This window comes from Eufriesea mexicana, unplaced genomic scaffold (assembly GCF_001483705.2).
Source record: "Eufriesea mexicana isolate 0111107269 unplaced genomic scaffold, ASM148370v2 scaffold2481, whole genome shotgun sequence".
Taxonomy (NCBI): Eukaryota; Metazoa; Arthropoda; class Insecta; order Hymenoptera; family Apidae; genus Eufriesea; species Eufriesea mexicana.
The window spans coordinates 89,514-116,338 of NW_016910539.1; the positions used below are offsets into that span (position 1 = coordinate 89,514).

The 26,825-nt window shown below is 39.0% G+C and overlaps 1 protein-coding gene across 4 annotated transcripts in view; it reads left to right on the top strand.

Annotated features, from left to right (window-relative positions):
• LOC108550033 (uncharacterized) overlaps positions 1 to 26,825 on the top strand; it is an 84,898-nt gene that overhangs the window by 26,575 nt on the left and 31,498 nt on the right. For 3 of the 4 annotated variants that reach the window (XM_017903627.1, XM_017903629.1, XM_017903630.1), the window contains 3 exons: positions 3,934 to 4,355; positions 5,432 to 11,198; positions 11,664 to 12,074. In XM_017903627.1, coding sequence (XP_017759116.1) covers positions 3,934 to 4,355; positions 5,432 to 11,198; positions 11,664 to 12,074 — 6,600 coding nt within the window. The remainder of the gene's footprint in view (positions 1 to 3,933; positions 4,356 to 5,431; positions 11,199 to 11,663; positions 12,075 to 26,825) is intronic. The other variant, XM_017903628.1, reaches the window with a different exon arrangement.

Below are 26,825 nucleotides of genomic sequence, written 5' to 3' on the forward strand. Positions count from 1 at the left end.
GTGCGCCGCAGGTGTGCCACAAGGGATCTGCCAACGTTCGTCGAAAGGGAAACGAACGAAGCCTCCTCGTCGAGGGAATTAACGCCTGCTGAATTGTAAACAGTGACACTCGCCGCTCCATCCGCTGCTGCGACCACCACGTACGTGTACCTTGGTCGATAAGTAACGTTTCTTCTGGCCACAGGCTTTCGGGACACCGTGTGTAGGCCTGACGCGCAGCTGAATCCGATACCCTCTACACTGCCGCAGACTTTTACAGTGTCGCGTTTCTCTAAAGCTTCTTTTGTTCGAGTCTAGCCGGTCGCCGTTCTGCCAGGATCCGAGTTGGTGTCTAGGAATTTCGGAAGGTTCTCAGAGAAACACAGGTGGTCTAGATAGAGACGCAGCCTAGCGTGGTAATTTGCCGAGAGTTCGAACGATCCGGGTGAACGAAGCTGGACAAATAAGCAACGCCTGGGATAGTCGTTGTTTTCAGGATTCTCGCCAACTTGGCGAAATTCGGAGCGGAAAAAGATGGAATGCGGAGATAGAGGGAATTAATTGTAACATATAATCTCGCGCGAGGTAACACGCGGCCCGTTCTTTGTCCCGGAAAAGTAGGCTATTTTCAGCGCGTTATTGCTACCGGCGAAGAAAGCATTAATCACAACCGAGACTCCTAGTCGCGCGTCCTGCTTACCATTCTCTGTCCACCGATCTTCCAAAACGATCGATCGTTGGCCAGCACAATCGCGTTTGCGATCGAGCAACGAGGTGCCACGCTAAATTTAGCGCGCGATTCGCGCAAGTGCCTTAAACGGTCATTTACATTTCCACCGATGAGAAGTGTCGTGGTCGCGAGTTTCTCAATCAAAGGCAGAGCTAGTCCAACGCGTTTTCCACTGGCGACTATTCCAGTTTTAGATCAGGCGATCCGTCTTTCATCCTCTCCCACGTTCATTCATTTGCACAGCTCGTCCCTTCGTCTTTCTTTGCTCCTCGTTCACGCTCGTTGCTTGCTTCCAACGCGACCATTCATCCTGGAATTCGAACGTGGCATTCGTAGGAAAGCATAGGCACGTGGACAAATGATGGCCCGTGCCATTGACCAGGTAATTCATCAGCGCGTAAAAAGCGGACACAGAGTGTGCCAGCTACGCCGGGGTTCTGCTCTTCCGGTTGTTTCGAGTCAACCACCACCTGGTGCCACTGTTCTTATCTGTCGCGAAAAGTCGTCGAGTAGAAGAAATAGGAGATAGATACGTGCTCGTAGGTTACGCCTATGCGAGCGTTACGTGGGTTACGAGATGTTCGTGACGGTCATGGAGGATCGTGGTCGTTGACTGGGAAATTGAAGGTTTGCTTGCAGGATTATGGAATATCGCGCTTTCGGATGGAGATACTACATCCCTCATATGACCGTTTCTTCACTTGCAGTGGAAGTGTTCGAACTGCGTTAGTAACGAGGTAGTGTTTATTTCTTAAGTTAGGGTTCGAATGAACGAATCATTGTGGTTGTTGATTAGGGAGTTGAAGATTTAATTCATTTTTGGAGAATTATGGAATTTGATTGAGTGAAATAAATATGGTGTATTTCTGGGATTTGATTATTTGTTGATTTATGGTATTGAATATTACAGAAAAGGGAGCTTATGTTTATTGCATATTTTATTCGGGTTCTTATTTTATTCCCGATTAATTGCCCAGTCCTTTTGTTCTTAATGAGCTTTTCAAGCTTTTTTGTCCAATTTTATTGCACTATTTAGATTTTATTATCTTAGGTATAATGTGGAATAGTTACTAATTACAATAATCTACTAATGGGGTGTTTAACAGATATTATACTTTGATAAATTTTTTTTTTTTTAATACGTAGTAGAATAATTACTACAATTACTGGAATATATTAGTAGGACTTTTAATACAGTATATACATTGCTCTAGCTAATAACGAATAAAAATATTAAGAATTATTTTTGTCTTGCAAAAGACGATATTCATTTCAGACTTTTAAATCCCATTTCAAAATTTCTTGAATTTATTTTTCCACGTACAAAATAATTCTTTGTCAAACACGTTATATTCGTGGAGTACGACAAAATAAAATGAAAAATGACAAAGTAAAAAATTCTCAAATCCACTATTCAAGTCATGTAGTTAATCAAACGAATCTTAATAATGTCTATATTTTGCTAATAAATTCAGCATATTAAACTCGATAGCAGATCACCTTGCAGAACCTCTTAATTCAGTCATATTCTTCCATGTTGCGGAATTTTTATAATCTGCTATAGTCGACATAAAACGTGATTATTATAATCACCAGGATAACTTTCACGAGTCCCATATCGTAATTAGTAAATTACAGGGAAATATCGAGAGGAAAAATTGGAATTATACTCTAGGACATTCATCCTTGCTGCAAAGTATAAAATACCGTATGCACAATAATCGGCGCAATTTTTGCGAACTGGTGGATTATACTTATTACAAGAAAAAACAAAGTGCAAATATTGTTCGAGCTTATAACGAAGGAAGGTTGAACGATTTCCTATAGGCCGATTAAGCCACCCTTTTAATCCCTCTTTATTTCGCGTAATCGCCACATATGCAATGGCCTCTGAGTCACTCTGTCGTGCCTCGAAGGTTTAATCGTTAACGAGCAAAATTCGCCCGCGGTTCATTAGCGGCCAAGAGCAAACACGTTCATTACTTTCGTGGAATATTTGCTTAGGATCGTAATTTGTCGATACACCACGCGATAAGACGACCAAATGCTCGACTCGGTTTCAACGGTTTAATTATTTCCATCGAGCAGTTCATACTGCAACTATGAGAAAATGAAAAATGGCAATCTGTCAAAAACTTCTGTTATTTGTACTAGTTTTATCCTTCACTGTCTGTTATAAATTCCACCAGCCTTTTGGTACAATAATGCACTGTGAACCGATGATGAGATACAGATAACTCCTGTTTTGTACCATGTTGTTAAGGCGGTTACAGCGGCAAATGGTAATGGGAAGTTATCCGGGAATAACATGGTCTTGGACTAAACTGTGAATTAGGATATATCTGAGATACCGATTCTTCCCAATTGTATACCAAAAAATTAATTTATACCAGTTATTATGTTAAAAATAAATGAATTCGATTAAATTGAATATAGTACAATTAATTTATCATGGCATTAATTTCATTCGATTTTATGATAAATTAAATATATACAATTAATTTCGTTAAATTTTAAAATAAATCGAGTATAATATGATTAATTTTGTACGTGATCAATGTTATGAAATAAATCAAGCCATCGTACGAAATTTTAATTCTTCCACTGCTCTTGAAAATAAATCTATTAAAATTGCCATTAACACGACAGAATTGTAATTATAAATTCATACCATCTTCATAACGTTCTAATTAAATTAATCTGTCGATATATCATCAACTCCAAAAACGACAAATTTATTCACGAGCTCTACAGCGACCAAAGGATGCGACAAACACGCTTAAAATTTTCGTCGAAAATCTACTTTCAATAGATCCCAATAAACATCTGCGACGAATCACAAATCATCGCGTGATTCACCCATCTCTCGAGAATAAATTAAAAGAAACAAACTTAAAAATCACGTCGAATTCAATCCCGTTTCAAAGCCCGTCCTCCAAGAAAATAATCATACGCGAGTACACATACGCTGCGTGCACCTAACGATCAGAATACTCTTGTCGATACTCGCCACGAAGACAAATTTTTCTTGAGTTCCGTTCCGATCATCGAGGTCAGTCGATCTATAGCGTTGCATGACGATAACATCGAAATCAATAGCGATAATTGTCGCTAATAACTGCGATAAGTCGCGTTATCGGGGCATTTTTCCAGCGATCTCGATTTTATCGAGCCACGAGCCAGGCCACTTTCTAATCAAACGCGAACCATCGTGTTTTCGAAAGGTTCCCGACGAAGAGGCCGATCGCACGCGAGGACCTGCTGCGCCGAGGAGCTGCAGAGCTTCCACACGCTGCACGTGATCGGTAGAGACGGTAGACAGCACAGCCCGACCGGAAATCAGGCCCAGGACCAGCCCCTGATCGACTACAGGCGACTGGTCTTCATCAGCTCGGACTCGTCCTCTGGCCGCGAGGAAGACGACGCTGACAGCAGTTGCTCGAGTTCCTCGTTCTTGAACGGGCTGCCACGAGCTGGCAGCCACACGCAATCCCTGGAGGACTGTGACTGGGACTATTTCGAGAGCGGATCCTTGCCTCTGCCAGCCGGAGTGCCGGTCACCATCGGCACCAGCAACGTGGCCACGGAAACCAGCACCGGCCAGGACTGGAGCTGCTGTCCAGGACGTGGTTCCACTGCTTGTCAGGTAGGTTATGAGTTGCAGAGAGATGAAACATGGACATTTTTCGGATCGGAAGCGGGTTTTCTTTTTTGGGGCCGCGTGGGTAGTCGAGGAGATTGCCTTGGGAAATGCGTAGAGATACGGTATGTAGGTAGTGAAGGGAGTTTTGTGGTAAAGATAAATTTTCAGTTGATATTTTGTTTAATTTATTGGGAGTGGTTAGGAAAGAGAAGGGCAGCTCCGAGTTTTAATAGTTTCCTGAGTTAATTCACTGGTAGCATACTAGTTATTGCCATATTTCAATCTGTACAGATAGTACATAAATATTCCGTATTTAATTCCATCTAGTATAGTGTACTAATAAAAATTCTATCCAATTCTGTATACTAACGATACTGATAAAAATAATATTTTAATTTTTCTGATGTATCGCAGGTATTAATTTCGTGTATATTTTCATACGAACGTCTGATATATAAATGTTTAATATCGGTATATTAATATATAAATATATATTTAAGTCTTGCATACTCCTGTCTATCGATAACTCTTATCGATACCGGACGATAATCTTCGAGAATAATCAGTGTCTATTTACACGCACTTTTTTTTCTAACTACTAACGTCTTCTCTGTAAATTCAATATTTTTGTTGGCGAATATTCGCTATCTGTCGCAGACAGTTATAATCCAATTCTTATGAAAATTATTATCTATTATTAGCAGAAATAGAATTTCAAATAAAATACCATTTTGAAACAACAAATATCATTTCCAGTTTTAAAACGATCAGATAATACATATTACGTTAAATGACATTCAAGCATAATGATATTGGCTATTACGAATTACGAATTGTAGATAGTAACGAATTTATTTATTTATAATAAAGAAACGAATACGAAATTGATCAAGAAATGTTCCTACACTTTTGGAGAACAACTCTACGGAGTTAAAAATCGCGAGGAATATGGCAAAAAATCTTGCGCGATAAATCATACGATATTTTTCAATATAGAAATAAATTTGGAACGAGCAATATTTATTAGCAGACAGCACGAGCAAGCATAAAGTCTGACACCCCATTATTCTTCTGCACAGGCCTGCGGAGGTTCCCGAGGCGCGAACGTGCTTCCAGTACCAGTACCGATCCCAGTACCGGTACCATATCCAGTACCCGTCCCAGCATCTCTCTGGACCAGCGACTTTGCAGCCGCCGCGTCCTCCATGATAAGCCGCAGCAGCGATGCTCATGCGGAACCAGGAACACTGAGGTTGAGAGGCGACCCAGCTGCGCCCTGGTTCGCTTGGCATCCACGATTCAATCAGCCTCTACACGGTGCCAGGCTCGATCCAAGGCTGACCGGTGTCTTCGACCCAACGACCTGCACCTTCAGACCCGATCAAGTGTTAGCCCCGCCATTGTACGGATCGACCATCGAACCGTCCTCCATTCCATCCACAGAAGCGCTTCGTCAGCGAGTGGACAATCTGCGGATCAATCAGGACGAAAACGACGATGCCGGAGTGAGCGTCGCGGCGAAATCCGTGGAGACCTTCCAGCAAGAGGCTGCGTTGGACATCTCGAGCGAGTCGAAAGCCGCAGAACAATCACCCACGAATGTCCGGGCGAAATTGGACAAGTCGAAGGCCGAGCAGGGCCAAGAGAGCGATTACGAGACGAACGAGACAAAGGAGAGCGAGGAAACGGGCTGCCAAGATTCCGTGAGCGTGTCCTTTGAAAACAGGCGGGGACAAAGGATGTACCAGCACGACGACTCTGGCAGCTCATCCGGCCGATCCTCCGCGGACAGCAGCGACTTAGAGGAAGACTCGTCTTCCCATAGATTCTCGAGAGTCTTCGTCGTAAACGATGATTCCCTCACTAGCGACAACGACATCGAAGACAATGGTGACGAGGACGAAGATTCGGACTCCGCTGCTGAGAACGGTATCACTTTGAAGAGGGTAACTGCATTGCCTGACGAGGAGCCTGTGGTGTTGCAGTATGTACGATTTTTCAACGAGGACTCGAATTTCGAGGACGTGAACGGGGATCGAATGGGAAGTAACAACAGGGAAGATTCGGAGAGGGAGAAGAGGAGATCTAGCTGTAAGGATGACAGCTCGGAAGGCAATGACAAGTCTGAGAAGGAAGGGAGTATCAACGAGAAACGAAGGACTCGTGGGAGGAGGCATAATATGGAGATGAACAACGACAAGAGGATTTCTTTGCCGTTGCAGCAACGCGAGATGCCTGAGGAGATGTACATTGCCAGTGACAACGATTGCTCCGAGAATCAGATAGAGTTGAAGTCCATAAAGACCTTGGATCCTGACAGCATCGAACCTGTCGCTTTTAACGATACCACCGAAGGCATCGCTGTAAAGGCTGAAACGATGATCGAGGAGAAATTGTCGAACAAAATAGAAGACGATAGCCCGAGAGTCGAAGAATCCCTGTTATCGAATCAAATGACGTTTAACAACGAAGCCACCGAGGATTGCCAAACGCAGCTGTCATCTACGGAGACCTGGGACCTGAATATAATCCCAGACTCTCTGGAAATTTCTGACCAGACAGAGATGCTAAACGGCAATGGTTCGTCCATGGAGAATATCACGGACTCGAAATTTCACGCCTCGACACCGTTGATAATTCACGGAACCGAGAACGGTACTGATTGCGAGAGAATAGGTAGCACCGATTATTGTGAAACCGGGATCGATAACTCGCTCGCTTTATCGCAGATAATGAGCAACGAAAGCGTAGATCGGGACAACGATAATCGCTCGCATGACGCACCGACCTATCTGAATTCGAATTCGAACGTAACTACGAACGGATCTTCAGGGTCCGAAAGTTTCACGAGCAACGAGACGAACACGACAGGCAGCGAGGTGAGCAGCGACGAGCTGCACGAGTACGAAGTGGCGTCAGCGAACGTCTCTTCGTGCTACGAGAACAACGAGTTCTCGTTCTCAGCGACAAACAGCGAGTTGTTGTCGAGGTTGAACAAAAGGAACGAGGAAAGAACGTCGGGGCAGGAGAATCGACGCAACGACGCCGTGAAAAGCGTCAAGGACATCGGTTATTGTGAGGAATTTAGCGTCACCGCGTCGAATAGAACGAAATGGAACGCACAATACGAGAAGGCAGCTGTTGAGCAAGAATCGGATAATACGAACGTTGACTGTGTGGCAAGCGTGCGTACAGAGAGTGATTCAGTACCGATCGCAACGGAGGATGATCAATCCGTTACGTGCCAGGCTGGAAAATCGGTGACACCGGAGGCCAAAGATGGCGTGGAAGACAACGACCCGACGACGGGGAATCACGGCGGTGGAATCGACTTGAAATCAGCGGGCTCCGACGTGGGCGACATGATAACCAAGATTCAAGAGATGTTCAAGAGCGCGGAGAGCGCAGGTAAAGCAGAGAGTGCGCATGACGGTGGCTCGTGCACGGTGAGAGGCGATAGTCCTGCTTTTGGTCAGGTGGTAGGAGAGGTTCGTAGTGGAGGTAGCGAAGGTGGTAGTGGTACCGATGGTGGTGGCGTCGCTGGAAGCTGCTTTGAGGAGGGGATAGAAGGGGGATCGACACGGTTTCGCTCAGTCGAGCGACGCCCGTCTAGTCGAAAGGAGAATGGATTCCCTCCTGCTGCGTCGACGAAGGATTCCATCAGAGACGTCCAGCACTTCTTTCCAACGGTCCACAACAACGGTCTCGGTAGCAATAATAATAGCAACAAGTACAGAAGCCTCGTGATGATCACCCAGGAAGCCTCGTACCAGCCAGTGAGCGTAATCACCTCGGACACGACGACCTTGTTGCAGCCGGATGAAGTGCATACGGCTAGCCAGGGTCTGGCTGGTTACTTCCAGCTGGCGCTGGAAGCCGTGGCCGAGCAGCCTCACCGTAAGAATGGTCAGGGTCCGAGGAAGCCTTTGATGGTGAAGCGTTTAGGCAGTGTGACCGCGAATCATTCGGAGACAGAGGTTGACAGCGGTCTGAGTGTCGGTAGTGCTAGTGAAAGCGACGACGTGTCGGTGAAAAATGCAACGAAAATAAGTGGTCGGCAGGAAAACAGCGAGGACAATGCCACAAAGGAGCGTTTGGCTAACGAGCATCGCGAGTGCTCGCGAACACGTGTCTCCTCGCAGTCCAGCGATGAAAATTCGATCAGCGGTGGGGTCGTGATACTGGAGGAAGGTTTAGCCGATGACGATTCATGGGTGGAGGAGGTTTCCCACGACGAGGACGAACCTGGCGCTACGACAGCCACGGAAGAGAGCTCCGAGGATGAAGCGAACAACCTTGGAGATCGCGAGGAAGAACTACGTGGTTATCACAGACAGGCTATTGACTTCACCTTGCACACCATCGTCGAAGAATCCTGCGAGGAGAGCGAGGCGGAACCCAGTTTGGCTACAGGTAGTCCATCCAAGAAACAGAGACCTCCATCCGCCTCTGAATTGGAGAAATACTTCTTCTTTGGCCTCGGGGGAGATGGCAATAATTCGAGCATGGGTTCGCGCGAGGTGGATAGCCTTTCGGAAACTTCGTCCATCTATTCAGAGGGCTTGGAGTCACTAGGGCAGGATGAGACTCCAGGAAATGGACAGAGCCAGGAGAGATCGAACTCTGGAGAGGGATTCCTCAATTCCTCGAGATTGGAGAAATACTTCTTATCGGAATTTCTCGGGTTCGATCAGGACAGACGAGATTCGGATGGTTCTGTTGGCAGCGATTCCGAAGGGAGGCCGAGTCCTGAAGCACAGAGAAAGAAGAAGCTGGTCCGTGCTAGAGGTACCGGTAGATCGCACAGTTCGTCCTTGGACAATTTATTGGCTCTCACGCAAAGTTCGCAGAACTTGAGCTCCCAAAATTCGCTTCAGGATCTGAGTCTGAATCAGGACTCGCAAGAAACCCAATCCGAAGGCTCTTCCACCGAGACAGACGGTGCGGATGACGGTCAGACAGCCGCGTTTGGAACAGACGGACAGTTCGACACCGTGAAACGAAAGAAGAAGAAGCCCAGAAATCTAGGTACCCAGAGTCCACGTGTACCCGATGACAGGAATAAGACCCCAGAGCCAAGCAGAGAAATGGTCTTGGTGGGAGAAGTGGTGATGGAAAACGAAGCAGAAGTCATCAACTCGGAAGATTCCGATAGAGCAAAGACCCCTCAACCAGAATGCATCCTGTCTTCTTCTTCCTCTCCGTCGACTACCATCAACGCCTCGCTAACGTCCACGTCACTGCTCGATTCCTCAAGGAATATGCAGATGAGCTCGGGGGAATCTTTGAGCTACAATCAAAGATCGAAACAACAGTCTCGTGACTCGGGATTCGTAGGTAGCTGCGATGATCTTCTGCAGCACCAGAAGATGCCCGATGATGCTCAATCCAATACAGAGATCAGCCAAGAGACTGCCAAAGATCGTTCCAGCTGCGAGAACGGTGAAAATGTTCAAGATGCGAATCAAAGCTGCATGGAAGGTATTCCTGGAGTGGAAAAGGGAAACGTAGCTAAGGTGGATCACCATTTAAGCCACACTACACTGCCCCACTTGCCAAACGCTTCCCTCTCGAGGAAGGACAGTTTCAATAACTGGTCCAGCGACGAGGAAACGAACCTAATGATGTCCAAGATGAGACAATTCTTCAAAACCATGGTCGCCAATTCTAACGGACAGAACCAGAACGCTACCAGCGCAAATTCCAGTGGCGCCTCACCTGCGCCCAGTCCTAGACTACCTGGTTACTCCTCGAAGGCCAGGCTATGTTCGCAAAATCGTACAAAACCACCACAGCTAGTATACTTCGAAAACGAACTAACCAGGCTGATGAAAACCGTGCCGGGAATTCGGGACGAACAAGTACGAGAGATCGTGGAGTATCTGAGTTCCGAGGACACGTGGTCCGATTCGTACGATAGCTCGGATTACACGAGTTCCGATTTAGAGGGAGCAGCTGGTGGCCGTCGATCGGCGTTGCAGGAACAAATCTCGCAGAGCTGCCAGCAGATTATCAGCAAATTCGACACCACGTCTGGTGACAATCTGCTGGACAAAGAGAGAGAAGATAAAACTGGGCCGACTGGAATTCAGCCTCCCTGTTTAGGCAGGGACACTGCGTTCGTGTATCAAAAACTGGTGCAGAGCTTCACGAAAATGGCCGGCGATGGTGTAAGCTCTGACGCCAATTCGACGCCTCATAGCAGCCCACCGTTGATCGCTAAAGTGATGCACCACATCGGTAGCCGACTGGTTGCCCTGATGCACGAAGTCTCCGAAGGTGGACCAACCGTGCAACATCATTCCACGAGCTGGAGACGTTACTCGCAACATCATCGAACACCATCATCAGCTTCCACTACCGAGGACGATGATTCTACCTCGGACTCGACCAATGCACCTTCGTCGACGCATTTGCAATTACCCAGATCAAAGTCCCACGATCCTCTGCTACTGATCAACAGTCACCCGACAGCCTCCACCGGACAAGAGGGCGAGGAACGCGAGGCTAGTGATTACGAAAGGTTCTCATGGCGAGGAAGCTTTGAGTCTGCTCTCATGGCAGCGGATTCTAGGACGAAACTGAGCCTCCTGGCATGTTCCGGAGATAGTGTCGGTGCTAGTGCTAGTGCTAACGCCTTAGCCATGGCTGCTAAGCGTCGCAGTGCTGGAGATCTGTTGTTCAATCCGAAAAGCTTCTCGAGAGAACAGTTGGACAGGGTTAGAAGCTGCGGGTCCATTGGTGGTGGAAGTGGAGGTGCTGCCAGTGGAGGATCGGTGGAGGAGAGGATCTGGAGCAACAGGAGAAGGTCTTCCGTTCCTGACGCCAACACGAGGGGAGAATCTGGTAAGTTTATCATCATTTTATACCATATTCATCCGAGCACTCCAATCTTCGTGCTACGTCCTGCACCATTAGGAAATTGAACCATTTTTCATCAGCTATATTAAACTCTAATCAGCTCAGAGAAAAACACTAATTATATTAGCTTTCCGATACGTTGCTCTTCTGTTACATAAAAGAGGAGAGTCGAGAAGCAAGTTATGTTAAATTCCTTAACCAAAGTTCCGTCTCTGGTAACTATCCTGCTTCGCATGAGTAGTGAAACGAAAGCAATTTCCGCGAGTTACGTCTCTCCTATGAAAGGAACGAATCGAGAGATCTTTGTTTCCTTCACAAAGGCTCTATCTCTAATAACTATCCTGCTTCGACTGTTATCGAACCAGAGCTATTTCCGCGATTTACGTCTTTCATACTATCTCGCTATCTGCGATCGAGATTCCGGTAGCTTACAAAGCAATACATCAACAGACACGTCCACAGGTGACGAGGACACCGAAGACGAACTCGAATACACTGGCGAATCTCGGGCAACGACTCTTCCTCGTGGAATGCAATCCGCCATTACGGCGGCTACCAATTCTCTGCCCCGTTTGCCAGCTTCCACAGCACCGGCTGGCCTGACGACCACGTCCACTACCCCTTCGTCGACGATGCACAAGGCGCACAGCGTCTATCATTTCCTGCCGCAGCATTCTGGCGTCAAATCTGCCAGATACCGACCACCAGGCTTCGCGAGGAACAGCAACGTTACTGGCGCGATCGGTGGACCAAAGCGTGCGGTCAGCGCTCCAGGACTCCAGGTTTCGGGCTCTCAGTCTAACGCTGGGAAACGAGACAATTCGAGATCGAGGAGGCAGCAGGCTATGTCTCTCACGCCTGGTAAGTCCCTGTTTTACGTTTTCGTAACACACCCCGACGAAAAAGCATGTACTATTGCGAAGAACCCGCAAATCGTTAGGCAAATCCCGATTAACTGTTACGCGATCGCGTGAGTATCTAGGAAGCCTCAGAAGCGGGAAAAACACTGTGGAAATCGGTATGCCCCATAGAGCCAATGTCGAACCAAGGTTTAGTTATATTCTAGTGGAAATGCAGTTGTATCTGACCGCGACGGTTTAATTAAAACTAGCCTGCCCCGTTAAAGTGAAAATTCATTTACACGCTATCCGCAGACGAAAGATGGACCGATAAGCGTGCTATAACCTGAGGTACGATGATTTTTATCGAAGTTACTCGCGATGCCAGGTTAATTCTCTTTTGTTTCTATGATTCCGTTTGAGCAGGAGCGAAGTATTACTCGGCTTAATGACGCTTTGGCTACGGCTTGAAAATTAATCTTCGTTCAAGGATATCAAGGATAGCTTCTCCTAATTTGAATATTTTGTTGATTCGAAAGGAGTTCCTGTGGGATACGTGACCTGCTTTTGAATGGTATTTCGCTAGAGAAAATTTTGGGTAGCTGTCTATGTGATCTTACACCTTTATATAGAAAATAACAAAAATTCTGGAGGCTGAATATAAGATGTTATGGGACTATACGTAGTTTAATAGATAAATCTTAATTTATCATAGAAATTTAGTAAATTAATCCTTTATACTTAACCAAAGTCACGAGGGTGACAATCACGCTATAATTATAATCTTGTTTTATCTTCATTGATAAAAAATATCTTTTTTCTTTTCAAAATTAGACTTTTGCTTCCAGAAAACTTCTCATTGTAAGAGTTCTTTCTTAAAAATTCTCAGAGTGCAAAGGGTTACGTTTTAGCCCAACAGAGAAGCTAGTAGGGTGGTTTGTATGAAATGTAGAGAATTTTTAGACAGATTGTAAAATAATCTTATACCTTTAATTCGTTTGGCCAGAGTCAGATTTTGTTATTTATTATACATATCTGTTGATATTATTTGAATTACTCAACCGCTCGTGATTTTGCTGATTAATGAACGCTCTCTTATTTGTTTGATCAACGCGATTAATTGCGAAATCTAAACCGGAGTGAAATTACGAAAATTCTCGGTTCCGAGAAATCTTCCGCAACCATTATCTGTGTTCACAAAATCGTTATCTTTTCGCTTCGCAATTTTCTTTGCATTGAATTGAAAATCAAAGCAATTTTCATCGCCGACTGACCGAAAAATAGATAAAACCGACGGCTATTTGTCAATAACTATTATAAATTTTCATTAATATCGTTGGAAACATTTATCCTGTTACGAAATTAAAGATTGAAGCAGCGCTTGGATCACCATCGATTAACCTAAACGTAATAAAATCGAGAATCATACGTTAATACCTGTTACAAAATAATAAAACCGTTTAACGATGCTATTATTAATATCGTGAGAAAAGAAAATTTATTAAATTGCAATCGATGCAATCTTAAATGATTCAGGAATAAATAAAGTAACTATACACACTCGCATAACTGTTACGAAAGAAGAATAATATCCCCTAATGATGCCATTATCGACATCATTATCAGAATCAAAAATCGAAACAATTTCAACCTCCATCCGCTTCAGAAATAAATAAAATGGACAACCAAGTATCAACAACGATTATCAAAAATAATACCTTTTAATAAAGTTCTTATCGAGATCATTAAAAACAACTTAGCTCTAGTCGATCCTAAACCAATGGTAATTATTTCCAAATCAGAGACTATTAAGACGACGTAAATGACTGTTACGAAAGCGTAACGTCGTTTAACGATACCATAATCGATAATATGGGAAAAATTCGTGTCATCGAGAACGCCCTCATGGAACAGAGTCTGGGAAAGTTATTTTCGCGAAACATTGTCAGCTCGGTTTCAAAGGCTGCAGTAGCAACGTAGCAACTAGAACGCGATTTGTTAATGAACAGCTTAAAGTATTTACTGGAGTGTAACAGGTGTAACCGTTTTATTACCAGATTTCCCTTCTTTTCCCGCTGCCTCTTCGACCTCCCCCACCTCCTGCTCGTTCTAGCCATGCACAACAATCGATAAACCGGTATAACGTAGTGTCCCGCGTATGCGTACTGTCGGATTTCTCTGGCTGTCGCCTTTTTCTTTCCAACCTGAGTTGCAACGCACGAGCTGCAGCGGGTTTTAGCTGCACGCTAAGCCATGAGTATCCAACCAGCGGCCCATATGCGGCCCAATTTTACGTGTAAAATGTCAAATAGAGTGTATACAACGATATCAAACTAATTCAGGTTGTAGTCTTTGTAATTAAAATTATTATAAATTAATAATATTTAAATTACTTATATTTTTTGGTCATCAGCTATCCTTTAGTGTTAGGTATATTTTGTGTAGTTCAAAGCTTGGCTTCTTGCAATATATGTGATGCAAATTAAAGGGTTGGACACTCAATTTTTCGTCTTCATTATTACAAAGACCTCACGATGTTATGTTTATACTCTCAAAAAACACGTATGAATCCCTATACATCATAGTTGCTCCTCAAAATATATCCTTTGCTGTTCTTTCCAACCACGTTCTTCAAAACCCAATATTTCAAAGCATTATATCATCACTTGCTTATAAACAAAATTTGCCTCGTCTTCATTATCCCCAAAACCTTACAATATTATAATAATATTCTCAATAATCAGTTATCAATCCCCATACATAATATACCTTCCTATACCTTCCTAAGGTATATCCGTTCTTCAAAATCCAATATTTTAAAGCATTGTATCATCATTTGCTTAGCAATAAAACTTAATTCATCTTCATTATCCCCAAAATCTCACAATATTATAATAATACTCTCAATATTCACTTATCAGTCCCCATACGTAATAGTAGCCTTCTTAAGGTATATCCTACGCTGTTCTCTCCAGTTACGTTCTTCAAATCCAAGTATCTCAAAACTTGGTTTCATCTTTTGCTTACAAACAAAGAGTTCTTCGTCTTGAAAGTTCGGAAAAACGTCGCGATACAGCAATGGCCGCAATAATCACGCCCATGCCCGTCAAACTACCCCGACTCGAGGATAGACGTTTGCACGCACGTTTGCACTACGATAACGAAGAACCGTGTCACGATCATGAGAGTTGGAACTTCGATAGAAAGGACGCAGAACCGCCCTTGCAAACTGCATTTCCGTCGCTCTCAATTCAGCCCGGATCACGCAAATCGGCGATTCGTGGTCCCGTTTCCGAGCCAAACTCGCGAATTTTGTTCCAGATTCGTGTCACGTACTGGATCGTTATAACGCGATCCTTTGACGGTCACGTTCGTGTCATATGTACATAACTGCTTTTGAAACGATTCTGTTTATCCTTAGATGTCTAAATATACGCGTCTCTTCGTTATTTTTATTTTCCTTTCCTTTTTTTTTTTAATTTTTCTTTCTCTTTTTTTCTCATTCCGAGTTTCAATGTTAGCCAGAGAGCAGGGAACGTTCTTGACTCCGTAGACCGATGAAATTATTTTCACTGCCACTCCCCGTTGCACTCGTGGCTCGCGCGGATCAATAACCGTGGAGACCAGTGTAATTCGTAACTCGTTAATTAATTGCGAAGATTACAGGAGAGCGTGATTCGAAAGACGAATTATTCGGGATGAATATGCGTTAATTCTCGCGTGTTTCCAACGAATTCCGTTCCATTCGTTTCGAGCACTTTGTTCTAATCTGTTCTGCTTTGCTCTTCCCATTTTCCATCTGCCTTTCACTCCGATTTGAATTTTTAATAATCGTGTGTATCTAAATTAATATACAAATTGTCCTATTTATTTTGGCACGACAGAAAATTTCTTAGACAGCTGAATTATTGGGAAAATGTTGTCACGTGCCTTTCGGTATTTTCAGTTACAAAATATGAAAGTATTAAGTATTATTAGATGAACTAAAGGATTGAAAGTTAAGTGCTAGTTTATTTCTTTGAAATTGCTTATTTATGTGATTTTTCGCCGTATCGGCTTAAATGAGACACCCTATATATGTTTGAAGGTTGATGGTGGTTTAATGATCGGCTAAATTTTAATGAAAATTCGTGTTTTATCGAATTCCGAGCGTGTTTAATAGGATTGTTTGGAATATTGTTCATGATATTATGTTTCCCGTAATTATTAGGTATCCAGGAATCAAGAATAAATCTGCCAGGTTAATTAACGTGGAAATTATTTTAAATAAGAGAAGTTTGGCACCAAAGAAGTTTGATCGTTGTAACCTGCGAAAAATCAAATATCGATAATCTTTATTTCTTTTACAATAATATCCTAGTGGTATTATTCTAGAATCCTAGTATCCTAATATCCTAGAAGTGGAAATATAGGTATATGAAAGATATTTATCTACAGTGCAATAATTGAAACCGTTAAAAGGAGTAAATAGCCTATAAAAATTGTAAAATATTACTTTAATCGTGTAATAATTATTTACTATTTAAACTTAATTAATACCTAAATCTCAGGTACAAGAAAACACGATACCAAAGAGATGAAAATAAAAGTTGCTTAATAAACGATCATCTGACTCAAGAATTAAGAGAAAATAAAAATAAAAAGCACGTAAACAAAAATATATTTACGAAAGTCTTGACCTAGCTAATATAAAAATAAGCAAACTTAAATATAAAAATAAAACGCGATATCGTGTTACCTAATTAAGGTAAAGATCGTCCATTAAATAATTTGGAACTCGAAAACACCATTATGCATTGAGAATATAAATAGTTAATCAGAGAACTTATTTTATTTGACAGTAATATAATAAATTGAATGTAGCATCATCGTTAATTCGTTTCAAATTATTATTTACCAAGAAGCTAAAAATATCCTTAAAAAAACAAAGAATTGATAATCAACAGTAGAACTGATTATTTACAACACCAGAAACTAAAAGAGACAAATTTATATAATATTTACATTTCTTCAATTCAATGATACTCGCGATTTTCACAATTCGAAGTATCTTTACCAACGTGCACTCTTATCAGCGTACATATGTCAGTTTAATTGGTCGAGATAACGAGAAAATTCGCACAGCGTTCAACGTATTAATTAACGAGCAAACGAACAAACTTTAACGAAACGTTATTCCTACAAAGCAATCTAAATATTTACGTACGTACAATTTATTCGCGTGCATGAAGCCTGTAAAATCCTGTAAAATCGCACACTGAGAGGCCCAAGAAAAATTCGATTTTTCTAAAATCTCAAAATCCAGAAATATCTGTGAAAAATATAAATAGTAAATCCAGACGAGTAAGATTGATCTCGGTAATGATCCAAACGACTCGGTTGTCGTCGATTTTCCATCTAAATTACTCGCATGACGATTTATTACACACCGATCGACTTGAGAAGTTGCGATAAGAACGGTTACGTAACAAAAATGTTTCGCGACGGAAATGGCAGCCGCGAATGGCAAGGCGAGCCAAGCTGCAAGCTCGGAAGGGCAGAGAAACGGTATAATAAATTGCAGTAACTGTAACGACCAGCACACTAAAACACGAGTGCCCCTTTACGAGAGCGAGCAGTGAGGGAAAAGTGGAAATTAATCTTGCGGAATTGCTTTTTTACACGGGAACGATTGCGAGACATTGCATTTTCTGAAGCAAACACGGCCATTTCCCGTGAAGACAATACACTTTCTCGACCTCCTCGTTCCAACGATTCTCGCGGCATGGCAGTACGAATCTGCGAATCTACACGGCTATTTCGCTCGCCGATCGCGGAAGCAATCATTTTTCTCTCGTCCAACGATTGCATTTCCTCGCTAAAAGTAACGCGGAACGATAATACTCGTATCTTATCGGAGGACGGAGTTATTGTTCGTTACGTCATCGCACTTTCGAATCGAGGAAATCGAAGCTCTCGATGGAAGGTGACTATCGCCATTGTCGAACGTTTAAAATTATTAATTCGCAACTTTTCTTGGGAAGGAAACTCGATTTCATAATCCGCAGTGCGAATTAGAATTAAAATTACCGTGATATTAACATTGCTTCGTGTTACAGTCTTGAACGCTGGTAAAAGGTATGTAAAACGCGGAACGCTCGCGTAATAATAAGCACCCATAAATTAAAAGAGAAACAGCAGACACCTAAAACGAAAAGTGTGAAAACCTCCAACTGAATTAACACGAAATAATTAAAAATAGAATAATTAAATTAATAAATCGTAATTAAGAATAAAATAAAATATTGATATTATTATTGTAATAGAATTACAATTGTGCAGAGAAAGTGATTCTATGTCTAAAAATAAGTCGAAGAGAAAGAATAAAATTTTTCATTCGAGGCCCCGTTTTCGAGAAAATCGAGGTTAAAGATTCATCAGGTGTGTTTTGACCTGTAAGCCAAAATGGCGTCAGAATTTTATTTTCAATGGGAAGTAACCACATACGAATAAACGGATAAACTCTCTATTTGTTTTAATGAAATTGTTTCAATAACGAGAGTATTAAATTTTGATTTTAGAGAAATACTTTCAGATATGTAGCAATTACCAAAAAATGGGCCCATAGACCTACGAACCCCATTTTCTCAAACGCTTTCAATTATTTTTATTATTATAGTTATTTTTTTATTATATTTATTTCCGATGTCGTTTAATAAATTCTGCTATGTTTCACCAGGAATAGAAAATTTACTTCAGAACCACGCTTATTTTCACCAGAAACCTGTTCTTTAGCTCTCTGAGCGTGCATGATTCCTGAATCTCTCATAGTCCTAGTGCTACACAATCCCGCACTCTTATGTAAGTTGCAATCTATTGTGCGGCTACGTAAACAGTAAGATCGCGTGCTCCACCTTGAAATGGTACTTATTAAACCTTTTTCATGATGGAAGTTCGACAACCTCCCTGCGTTTCTGCCTTTATTCAGCCACTCACGTTACGTCCGCCATGTTACGCGGTTCTGCCATTATCCATCTGCTTACGTTTACGTTTGTTATTTACATCGTAATCATTCGGCTATCCTACCATCTATGAGTATGTATTATTCATTCGCAAAAGGCAATCTTCTTATGTATCAAACGTAATTCTTTCTGGCCAGGCCCCTGTGCAGCTTCGTTGCACGCTCGTCCCTGGTTTAAGCTTTCATTACACGTTATGCTCTTCGTTGTCAATTAGTATAATGTCTTGCAAATGATTCGATCGCGTACCTGGACGTTTCGCGACTTTTTTTCTATTTTTATTTCCGTTTTTATTATTTTTTTTTATTCTTTGAAGTCTATTTTTTATCCGAAAAGAGCGACGAAGTGTGGGTTTAAAATGATGGAAAAGAGTGACACGTGTTTCTGAAAATTAATTGGCAATTGGTAGGTTTATGGTTGTCAAACGTTCGCTTCGAGTAGTGTTATTTAAATTTGTTTAATGAGAGGTGTTAATAAAAGACTGGTGAAATAAAAGAATATAATTCTCAATGTCTTTAATTATTAATTATGTCTCCATTAGATGTTTAATTATATCTTTTTATTATATTTAATTCATTACTATTATTTGTTACTACTGTAATAACACTAAATATACTACAATAATTATCAAATTATTATCTACTTACTGTTTATTATTTATCATTTAGTTATTTTAGTATGGGACAATAGGTACGTGACACAAAAGCTCCACATTGAGGAAGTGGATATATGACATTGAAACACGAATTCATATCACATCCGGATTACATAACTCGCAAAACAAATTGAGAAATGTAGTTTTCAAACGCAAATTGTAAATTGTTTCAATTTCATGAAAGAGATACCGAGGTTATCAGAAAATAAAACAAATTATTCGTTATTCAAGAATAAAAATTCCTCGATAATCTATTCCTCGGATTTTCAGTTCAACGAAAAGTTAATAACATCAGCTGATTAATATACGTATTGCTCAGGTGTTAAAAAATTGAGTTATAAATATCGAAGATTTATCGACAATCGTATTTCGTTGCTATGAAGCCATGAGAAAACTTGTTTTGCGAATGATTTAAAACCGAAATTATCTGTATACTAAATTATCAACAAAGGGAATATCGAATGAGCGTTGACATCGTGCATTACCAAAAACTTTATTTATTTCAACTTCGATCACGATCAAGGCCTGATTCATTTTTGCCAACATTATAACACGTTTTCACTCGTCTACCGATTCTCTATCTGAACAAACTTATTGTCAGCTTAAAGTATGCAGCCTTGAAACGTCTGACAGCATTTTCCTCTTTTTTGGAATTAATTATTTTATTTAACACTAAACCTACCACGTTTGCTCCAGTGATCTGTAGATTATTTTTATTAAAAATAATTTGAAAGGGAAAATGTTGAAAAATTAATTATATGTATATTAGAAAAAGAATTGCGAAAACGAGTAATCAAAGCGACAACGTTGATTACGGATATTTAAATAAAAATTTTGAAGATCCTCATTTAGGTCATGACAGGTTTAGTGTAAAGATTGTATTAACAGCTTTGGTCATAAACGATCATCGGTGACTTACATTTGATTGTTTTAGATTTTGATGTACACACTAGTGTTTATTTAAAAATATGATGAGATTCTTAGTTTTCAATTAGATACATTATTTCACTCATATTATTTTTAATTCTATACTTTTCTTTCTACTACGATGAAAATTATTGCGTTTAAAGATAGTATGTGTTGTAGCTTCCTTATCTTCTGTTATCGATCATCGTCGATGTTTATAGATTGATTTTTGTTCCTCTATTGTGTATTTAGAAGATACATTTACTTGCATTATATTTACAAGAAAACTATTTTTAATTCTTTATTTATTCCAAGAAATTGTTTGTCCAAAATTAAAAATGTAATATACTAATCATCTTGACTGAAGAAATCATATTATCAGTTATTTGTTTCCTTACGTACACATGCAGAGATTATTCGCTGACACTCGAGTTAGCATGAACGTGTTACTACGAGTACCAGGATCTCATTTTAAACTTATATTAAACAAAAGTATATTTGTTTAATTCTTTATTCTTGGTCCAATAATTGAATTCAAATTTTAAACAAGTCTTTAACAAATTGATTGTTATTTAGTACTCGCTTAACCTCTGATAGAGAACACAGTCCATTAATCCAGATATTCGGCTCTTACAAACGAACGTTGTACATTCGCATAAAATTTAATGAAGCGTGCAACCAACGGTATTAAACATTCACAGTTCTACAGTTAAAGGATTAAGTACAAAAAGATAAAATTTTGTCGACCTGAATAATTTAAATAGGCAAAGCAGTCGTCCAGAAAATGAAAGATCTGATTCCAATGTCAATTCAGCACTTGTCAATTGCTTCACCGTTTTTTCTCGCTAATTGTCATGGAAGTCAATGGTCTTCGTTGTCATTGAACTTGATTTCAATGACTCCATCAAATTTGGACGAGGTTTTTAGTACAATTAAATTCTTATTTTACGTTTAATTTCTATTTTACATTTCTGTGATGAAACACTATGTTCTATAAATAACAATATATATGATAAAATGAATAATAATATGTATTATATTATTATTTGTGTTATAATTTATATCACAGATGTATCAATATAATAGTAATAATTATACTATTATTTATTATTGATATATTTTACGATAATAAATATTCCATAAATATGAATATTTTATAAACAATGAGATTTGCAAACATATATGAAACTTTGGTTCATAAGTTCCTCTGATGTTCGATCTGAAACGTAGCACGGAACACAAGGCTAACAGAATTAATTACCGTTTCGATGCTGTTCCATCTCGCTTCCTTATTAAATAAAATTCCATTTCCATTTTACGCACGATATTAATCATATGATTTAAAACCCTACACTCGAATTTGGATTCCAACTTAATTCCTCACTGTCTAACTTTCCGATTCCAATTAAATTCCACTCGAGAAATAAATTCATTCCTCATTTTCTTTTCAATTACTCTTCAATCCTATAAACGCAGTCATACAGCCACGGAAATATTCTACCTCCTTACTTATCGACTTCGAACGATCGTTATTTTACAATTTTACGACACAAATTCCAAATTTCTACTAATAAGAAAAGTCAAGACAAATTAGATTTGTAAATATCTTAATTTTTACATAAAAGATACGATCATTTCGCGATCATTCACCCATATTTACATAGTACCCCTGCAACGAAGTTTATATCGACTAAAAATTTAATTAACGCTAAAAGTACCTATCTTTAATTTGTATCTAAATATAGTGCGCTTAGGTAATAACAATTTCAGTGGTACGATGAAGATAAGTAAATATATTAATTACAGTCCTATCGCAACATGAGTGAATACTAATTTTTTTAAAGGCAGGTATACATTCTTAGTAAGTGCAAGAAGGAAAACTCTCAGACCAGTCATTTTGACTGGATTAGTACTTCTAGTGTTAATAACATTAACAAAAATATTTCTATCCGTAAGAATATTATAAATTGTACTGTAAAAAGATCTCATTTCACTAAACCACCCTTTCCCATGATGATCACTCAATTTCTTCGCTCACTTTTCCAACGACTCACCCAGAACACGAAAAATTCATTCCTTCTGATGATCCTGCAGAGTTCAGTCACCTGCTGGTTATCTGATCTCTGACTGGCACCTCTTCGTCTGGATACCCTTCGTTTGAACATTTAATTTCATTGTTTCGACTGTGAAAATCCTTCCAGAGCTAAAACTCTCCTGTTCCTATCTAAAATCCTGTTCTCGGCGACGTAATTACCATTATTTGCTCGTCCTAGGATTTTTCCAGTCATGGAAAACAACGAGTGTCTTTGTAGAAACGTCGTTGTACACAGGAATATGATCAGTTTCGCCTGGAGGTAATTAAATACGGCGATTAAGTAGAAATTAAGTTGTGCCGCTCGTTTCTGTAACATCACTTCCCGGTACCAAGCGCGTTCGTTCTTCTGCTCTACTAATTTGTCGGCACTATGGCGGCGAACAATGCAATTTCACTTACGTGTCAAACAGGAGAGTAAGAGCCGGAGGATGCTCCAACCCGTACCGCTCCTTCATTTTTTTTTATGGAGATGTATGAACCGAAAGCATGCACGTTTATGTCGTACACTGTTGGCAAAAAGTTTGGAAGAGGTACGAAGATGTTAAAGAGAAAGGTCCTGATGAGAAATTGGTGGAATATTTTTGATGGTGGTGATAGATTGTGGTCTGCAATTCATTTTGAATATATGTAATTAAAATGGCAAATTTGGCAGAGTTTAAAGGTAGTATAAAGATATTAAAGGAGAAGATCGTGAAAAGATATTAGTGATTTTTGATGATGGTAATAGATGGTAGTCTGTAATTCATCTTGGATATATATAATTAAAATGATAAATTTAGCAGGAAGTTTGGAAGTAGCATGAAAGTGTTAAATGAGAAGATTATGAAGAGTGATTAGTGGTTTTTAATGGTGATAATAAGTGGTGTTCTGTAATTCGCCTTGGATATATATAATTAAAATGGTAAATTTAGCAGGAAGTTTAGAAATACTATGAAGATATTAAAGGAGAAGCACATGGAGTATTCTTAATAGCAGTAACAGATGATAGTCTGTGATTCGTCTTGGATATATGTAATTAAAGTGATAAATTTTGCAGAGAGATTTGAAGTAGTATGAAAATATTGAAAGTGTAGTCGTGGGAGTATTTTTGATCATGGTAATAAATGGTAATCTGTAATTCGTCTTGGTTATATAATTAAAGTGGTAAATTTGACAGAAAGTTTAGAAGTGGTATGGAGACATTAAGACATAGGTTTTGAGAAGGAAATAGTGGAATATTTTTAATATTTATGCTAAATGGTAATTTGTTGGCCATCTTGCATGTATATAATTACAACGACAAATTGTAATCAACTACTTAAAGAATATAATTAAAATGTAAATGAATAACAACATGCAATTATGAAATTATTTATGAGGCACTGTGATTGCATTATACTTACAAAAATTTATCCAAAGAATATCAATAATTTGTAATAATAACAACCTGATTCGTTAATTAGTAACCTCTTTATTATGATAAAAGAAAAATAATTATTTCTAATTTATCAATTATATTTATTTATTATAATATTTGAAACTGTTGAACAAAAGAGATAATATTAGAAAATATTTTCAAATGCCTTTAAAAAAAAATGGTAGGATGGTAAAAGATGATACTTTAAAGTCACGTTTAATTTTAAGAAAAGTTAAATGTGCACCCTCAACAAATTAGGGTAGCATACTTGGTCCATCATACAATGTATGATATATAACAATGAACTGAAAAATCTCTTGGAAACGTTAAACCTCGAAACTTTTCGTCGACAGTGTACAAGTGATAGTATGCCTGCGAGAGGGTCGTTACATAAAATTACAAGTCATGGAGTAAGGTAGAACATGGCGTACATTTAACCCATGGTCCGACCGTTTCTTCGTGAATTGTGCAACCCTGAGTTTCGTAGTTTTGGTGATGCTTTCTCTTTCGTGAACTCTGAAGATGTTTTGCTCGAGGAGTCGAAAGTTGTACATTGCAAGCATTTTGTAGTATTCCATTCTGCACGATATAAGTTTCAATATTATAATGGAATTGTTAGATGTTTCCCATATTTAATCTCTGTTGTAGCATTTCGTGGAGCCCCGTTATATAATATTTTTTAATTTTTGTAATTTTATATTAAATCGTATCGTATCTTTTTAATTACCAATTTCTGTTATAAATAAAAATTTATCACTTAATTTGATAAATTTTTACGATAGCAATTTAATAATACAGCTTTCTAATTACAGAAATTGTATATTTTTCTTAAACAAATTATCAACAGAAATTCATCTTTCTTATATAGTTTTAGCTGCAAATTTATTTACAATTAGTCTCCGTTTCTATTTTTTCTTTCTTTTTAATAGGAAAAGAGCTAAATCTAATTTTATTTTAATTCTATAATATTGTGGTATCGCAGGATGAGTGGGTCGAGCGTGTTATCTAGAGTGCATGCGAAAGGACGAATGATCGTGCGCTAGGATCGTGTGGACGGGATGTTTATGAATGTATCGGATGAAAGTGAAGAGTGTCTTTAGGAATGCGTTTGAGTGTTTGGGCTACATGACCCGCTGAGGGTAAGATTGCAAGGAGTGCGTGGGAAAGCGTGATTGGAAAAGAGAGAATAGGTATGAAAGAGAATAGAATGTATGGTTTTAAATAGGGATGCAAGGGCGTGAGTAGGGAGTGTGTAGTAGGTCGTAGTACGGGTAGTATATTAGAGTTCGTAGCAGAAAGTTGTGAAAAAAGGTATTGTTAGTTGTATTCGTGTTGTTAGGTATAATTGTGTCGTTGTAGTTGTAAGAGTTTAATAGGTAAATTATATTCGTAGTCTTTACCGTCACCGCGCGTTGTATATTATATTTTATGGTTAATAAATAGTTTTACATTATTTACCAGCCACCCTATCTCTACAATATTTTAAATTTTTAATTTTTATATCACGATTTATACGTATTATAAATGTAGAATATAATATAAGATCGTTTTACTTTTATTTATCGTAAGATTCGAGTTTAAATGTATTTTCGTTTCATTTTCAATTCCTGCACTCGAAGCATTCACTTTGATCTTCATCTGCACGGTAAAAGTTATTTTCCTTGAACTTATAAAGCTGCCACTTGCAGTTTCTAACGGTTAACATAATTCCAGAAACTTCGTTCATTAATTCCGTAACCTTCATGGACTTCAAACCTTTGGTAAATTCTTAAGACATTACGTGTTCGTAGTATGCGTTTCATCAATTGTTTGATCGTTCATTCTGATCGATGAAACAAAGTTTACGTAAAATGGAAAGACGTTAATTAATGTAATACCGAGCCAAGATCTACAAGAATATGTTAAGCAAAACATAATTGCATCAAATAACTTTAGAAAGTTCGCTATTGATCGTACCTAACTTTCTTTTATATTTTAAGATATTGAAATAAGATTAAATTTGAAATTATTAATTGCGAAACTATGAAATTGAGTGGCAAAATTTTTAAGAAATTTTTAGTGAAAATATAATTGATTATTATAGTAATATAGAGAAACATGTATATCAATTCTTATTTTTTAATTTTTTTCCTATTTTTCTATGACTTTATGCTAATAGTAAAATTATAAACAATATATAGTTAAATATTTCGTGATACAATCGATATATGATACATGTATCTAATACAACAAAGTATAACGTAATTTTATTACACTTATGAGAGAATTTATGAAACTATAAGAATATTAAATTTCCTATTGCACATTATATTGTATCATCAGTCGTTAAACAATACTGATAACTAATGAATATACTTCGAAATATCAACGAGAGAATTCTATCTAAATAAAATTCAGTTCTAAAAAGAAATTTCAATTCCATAATTGCATTGCGAATCGTGAAATTTTATGACATAAATTTATCGATAAACGGACAGAAAATAAACTATTACTGAAATAAATTTCAATATATCTCCATCACTTCGTATAATATCGAACATATTAATTTTAACCGATAAAAATCATAAAAAAACTACTATTAATATAAAAATATATTTACAATTTATCAGAATTATAAATTCTAAAAATATAAATATATATTATAATTTATAATATATTTATAACATAATATATTAAATATAATATTTAAAATACTTAAAATTAATATATAAAATTTATTTATT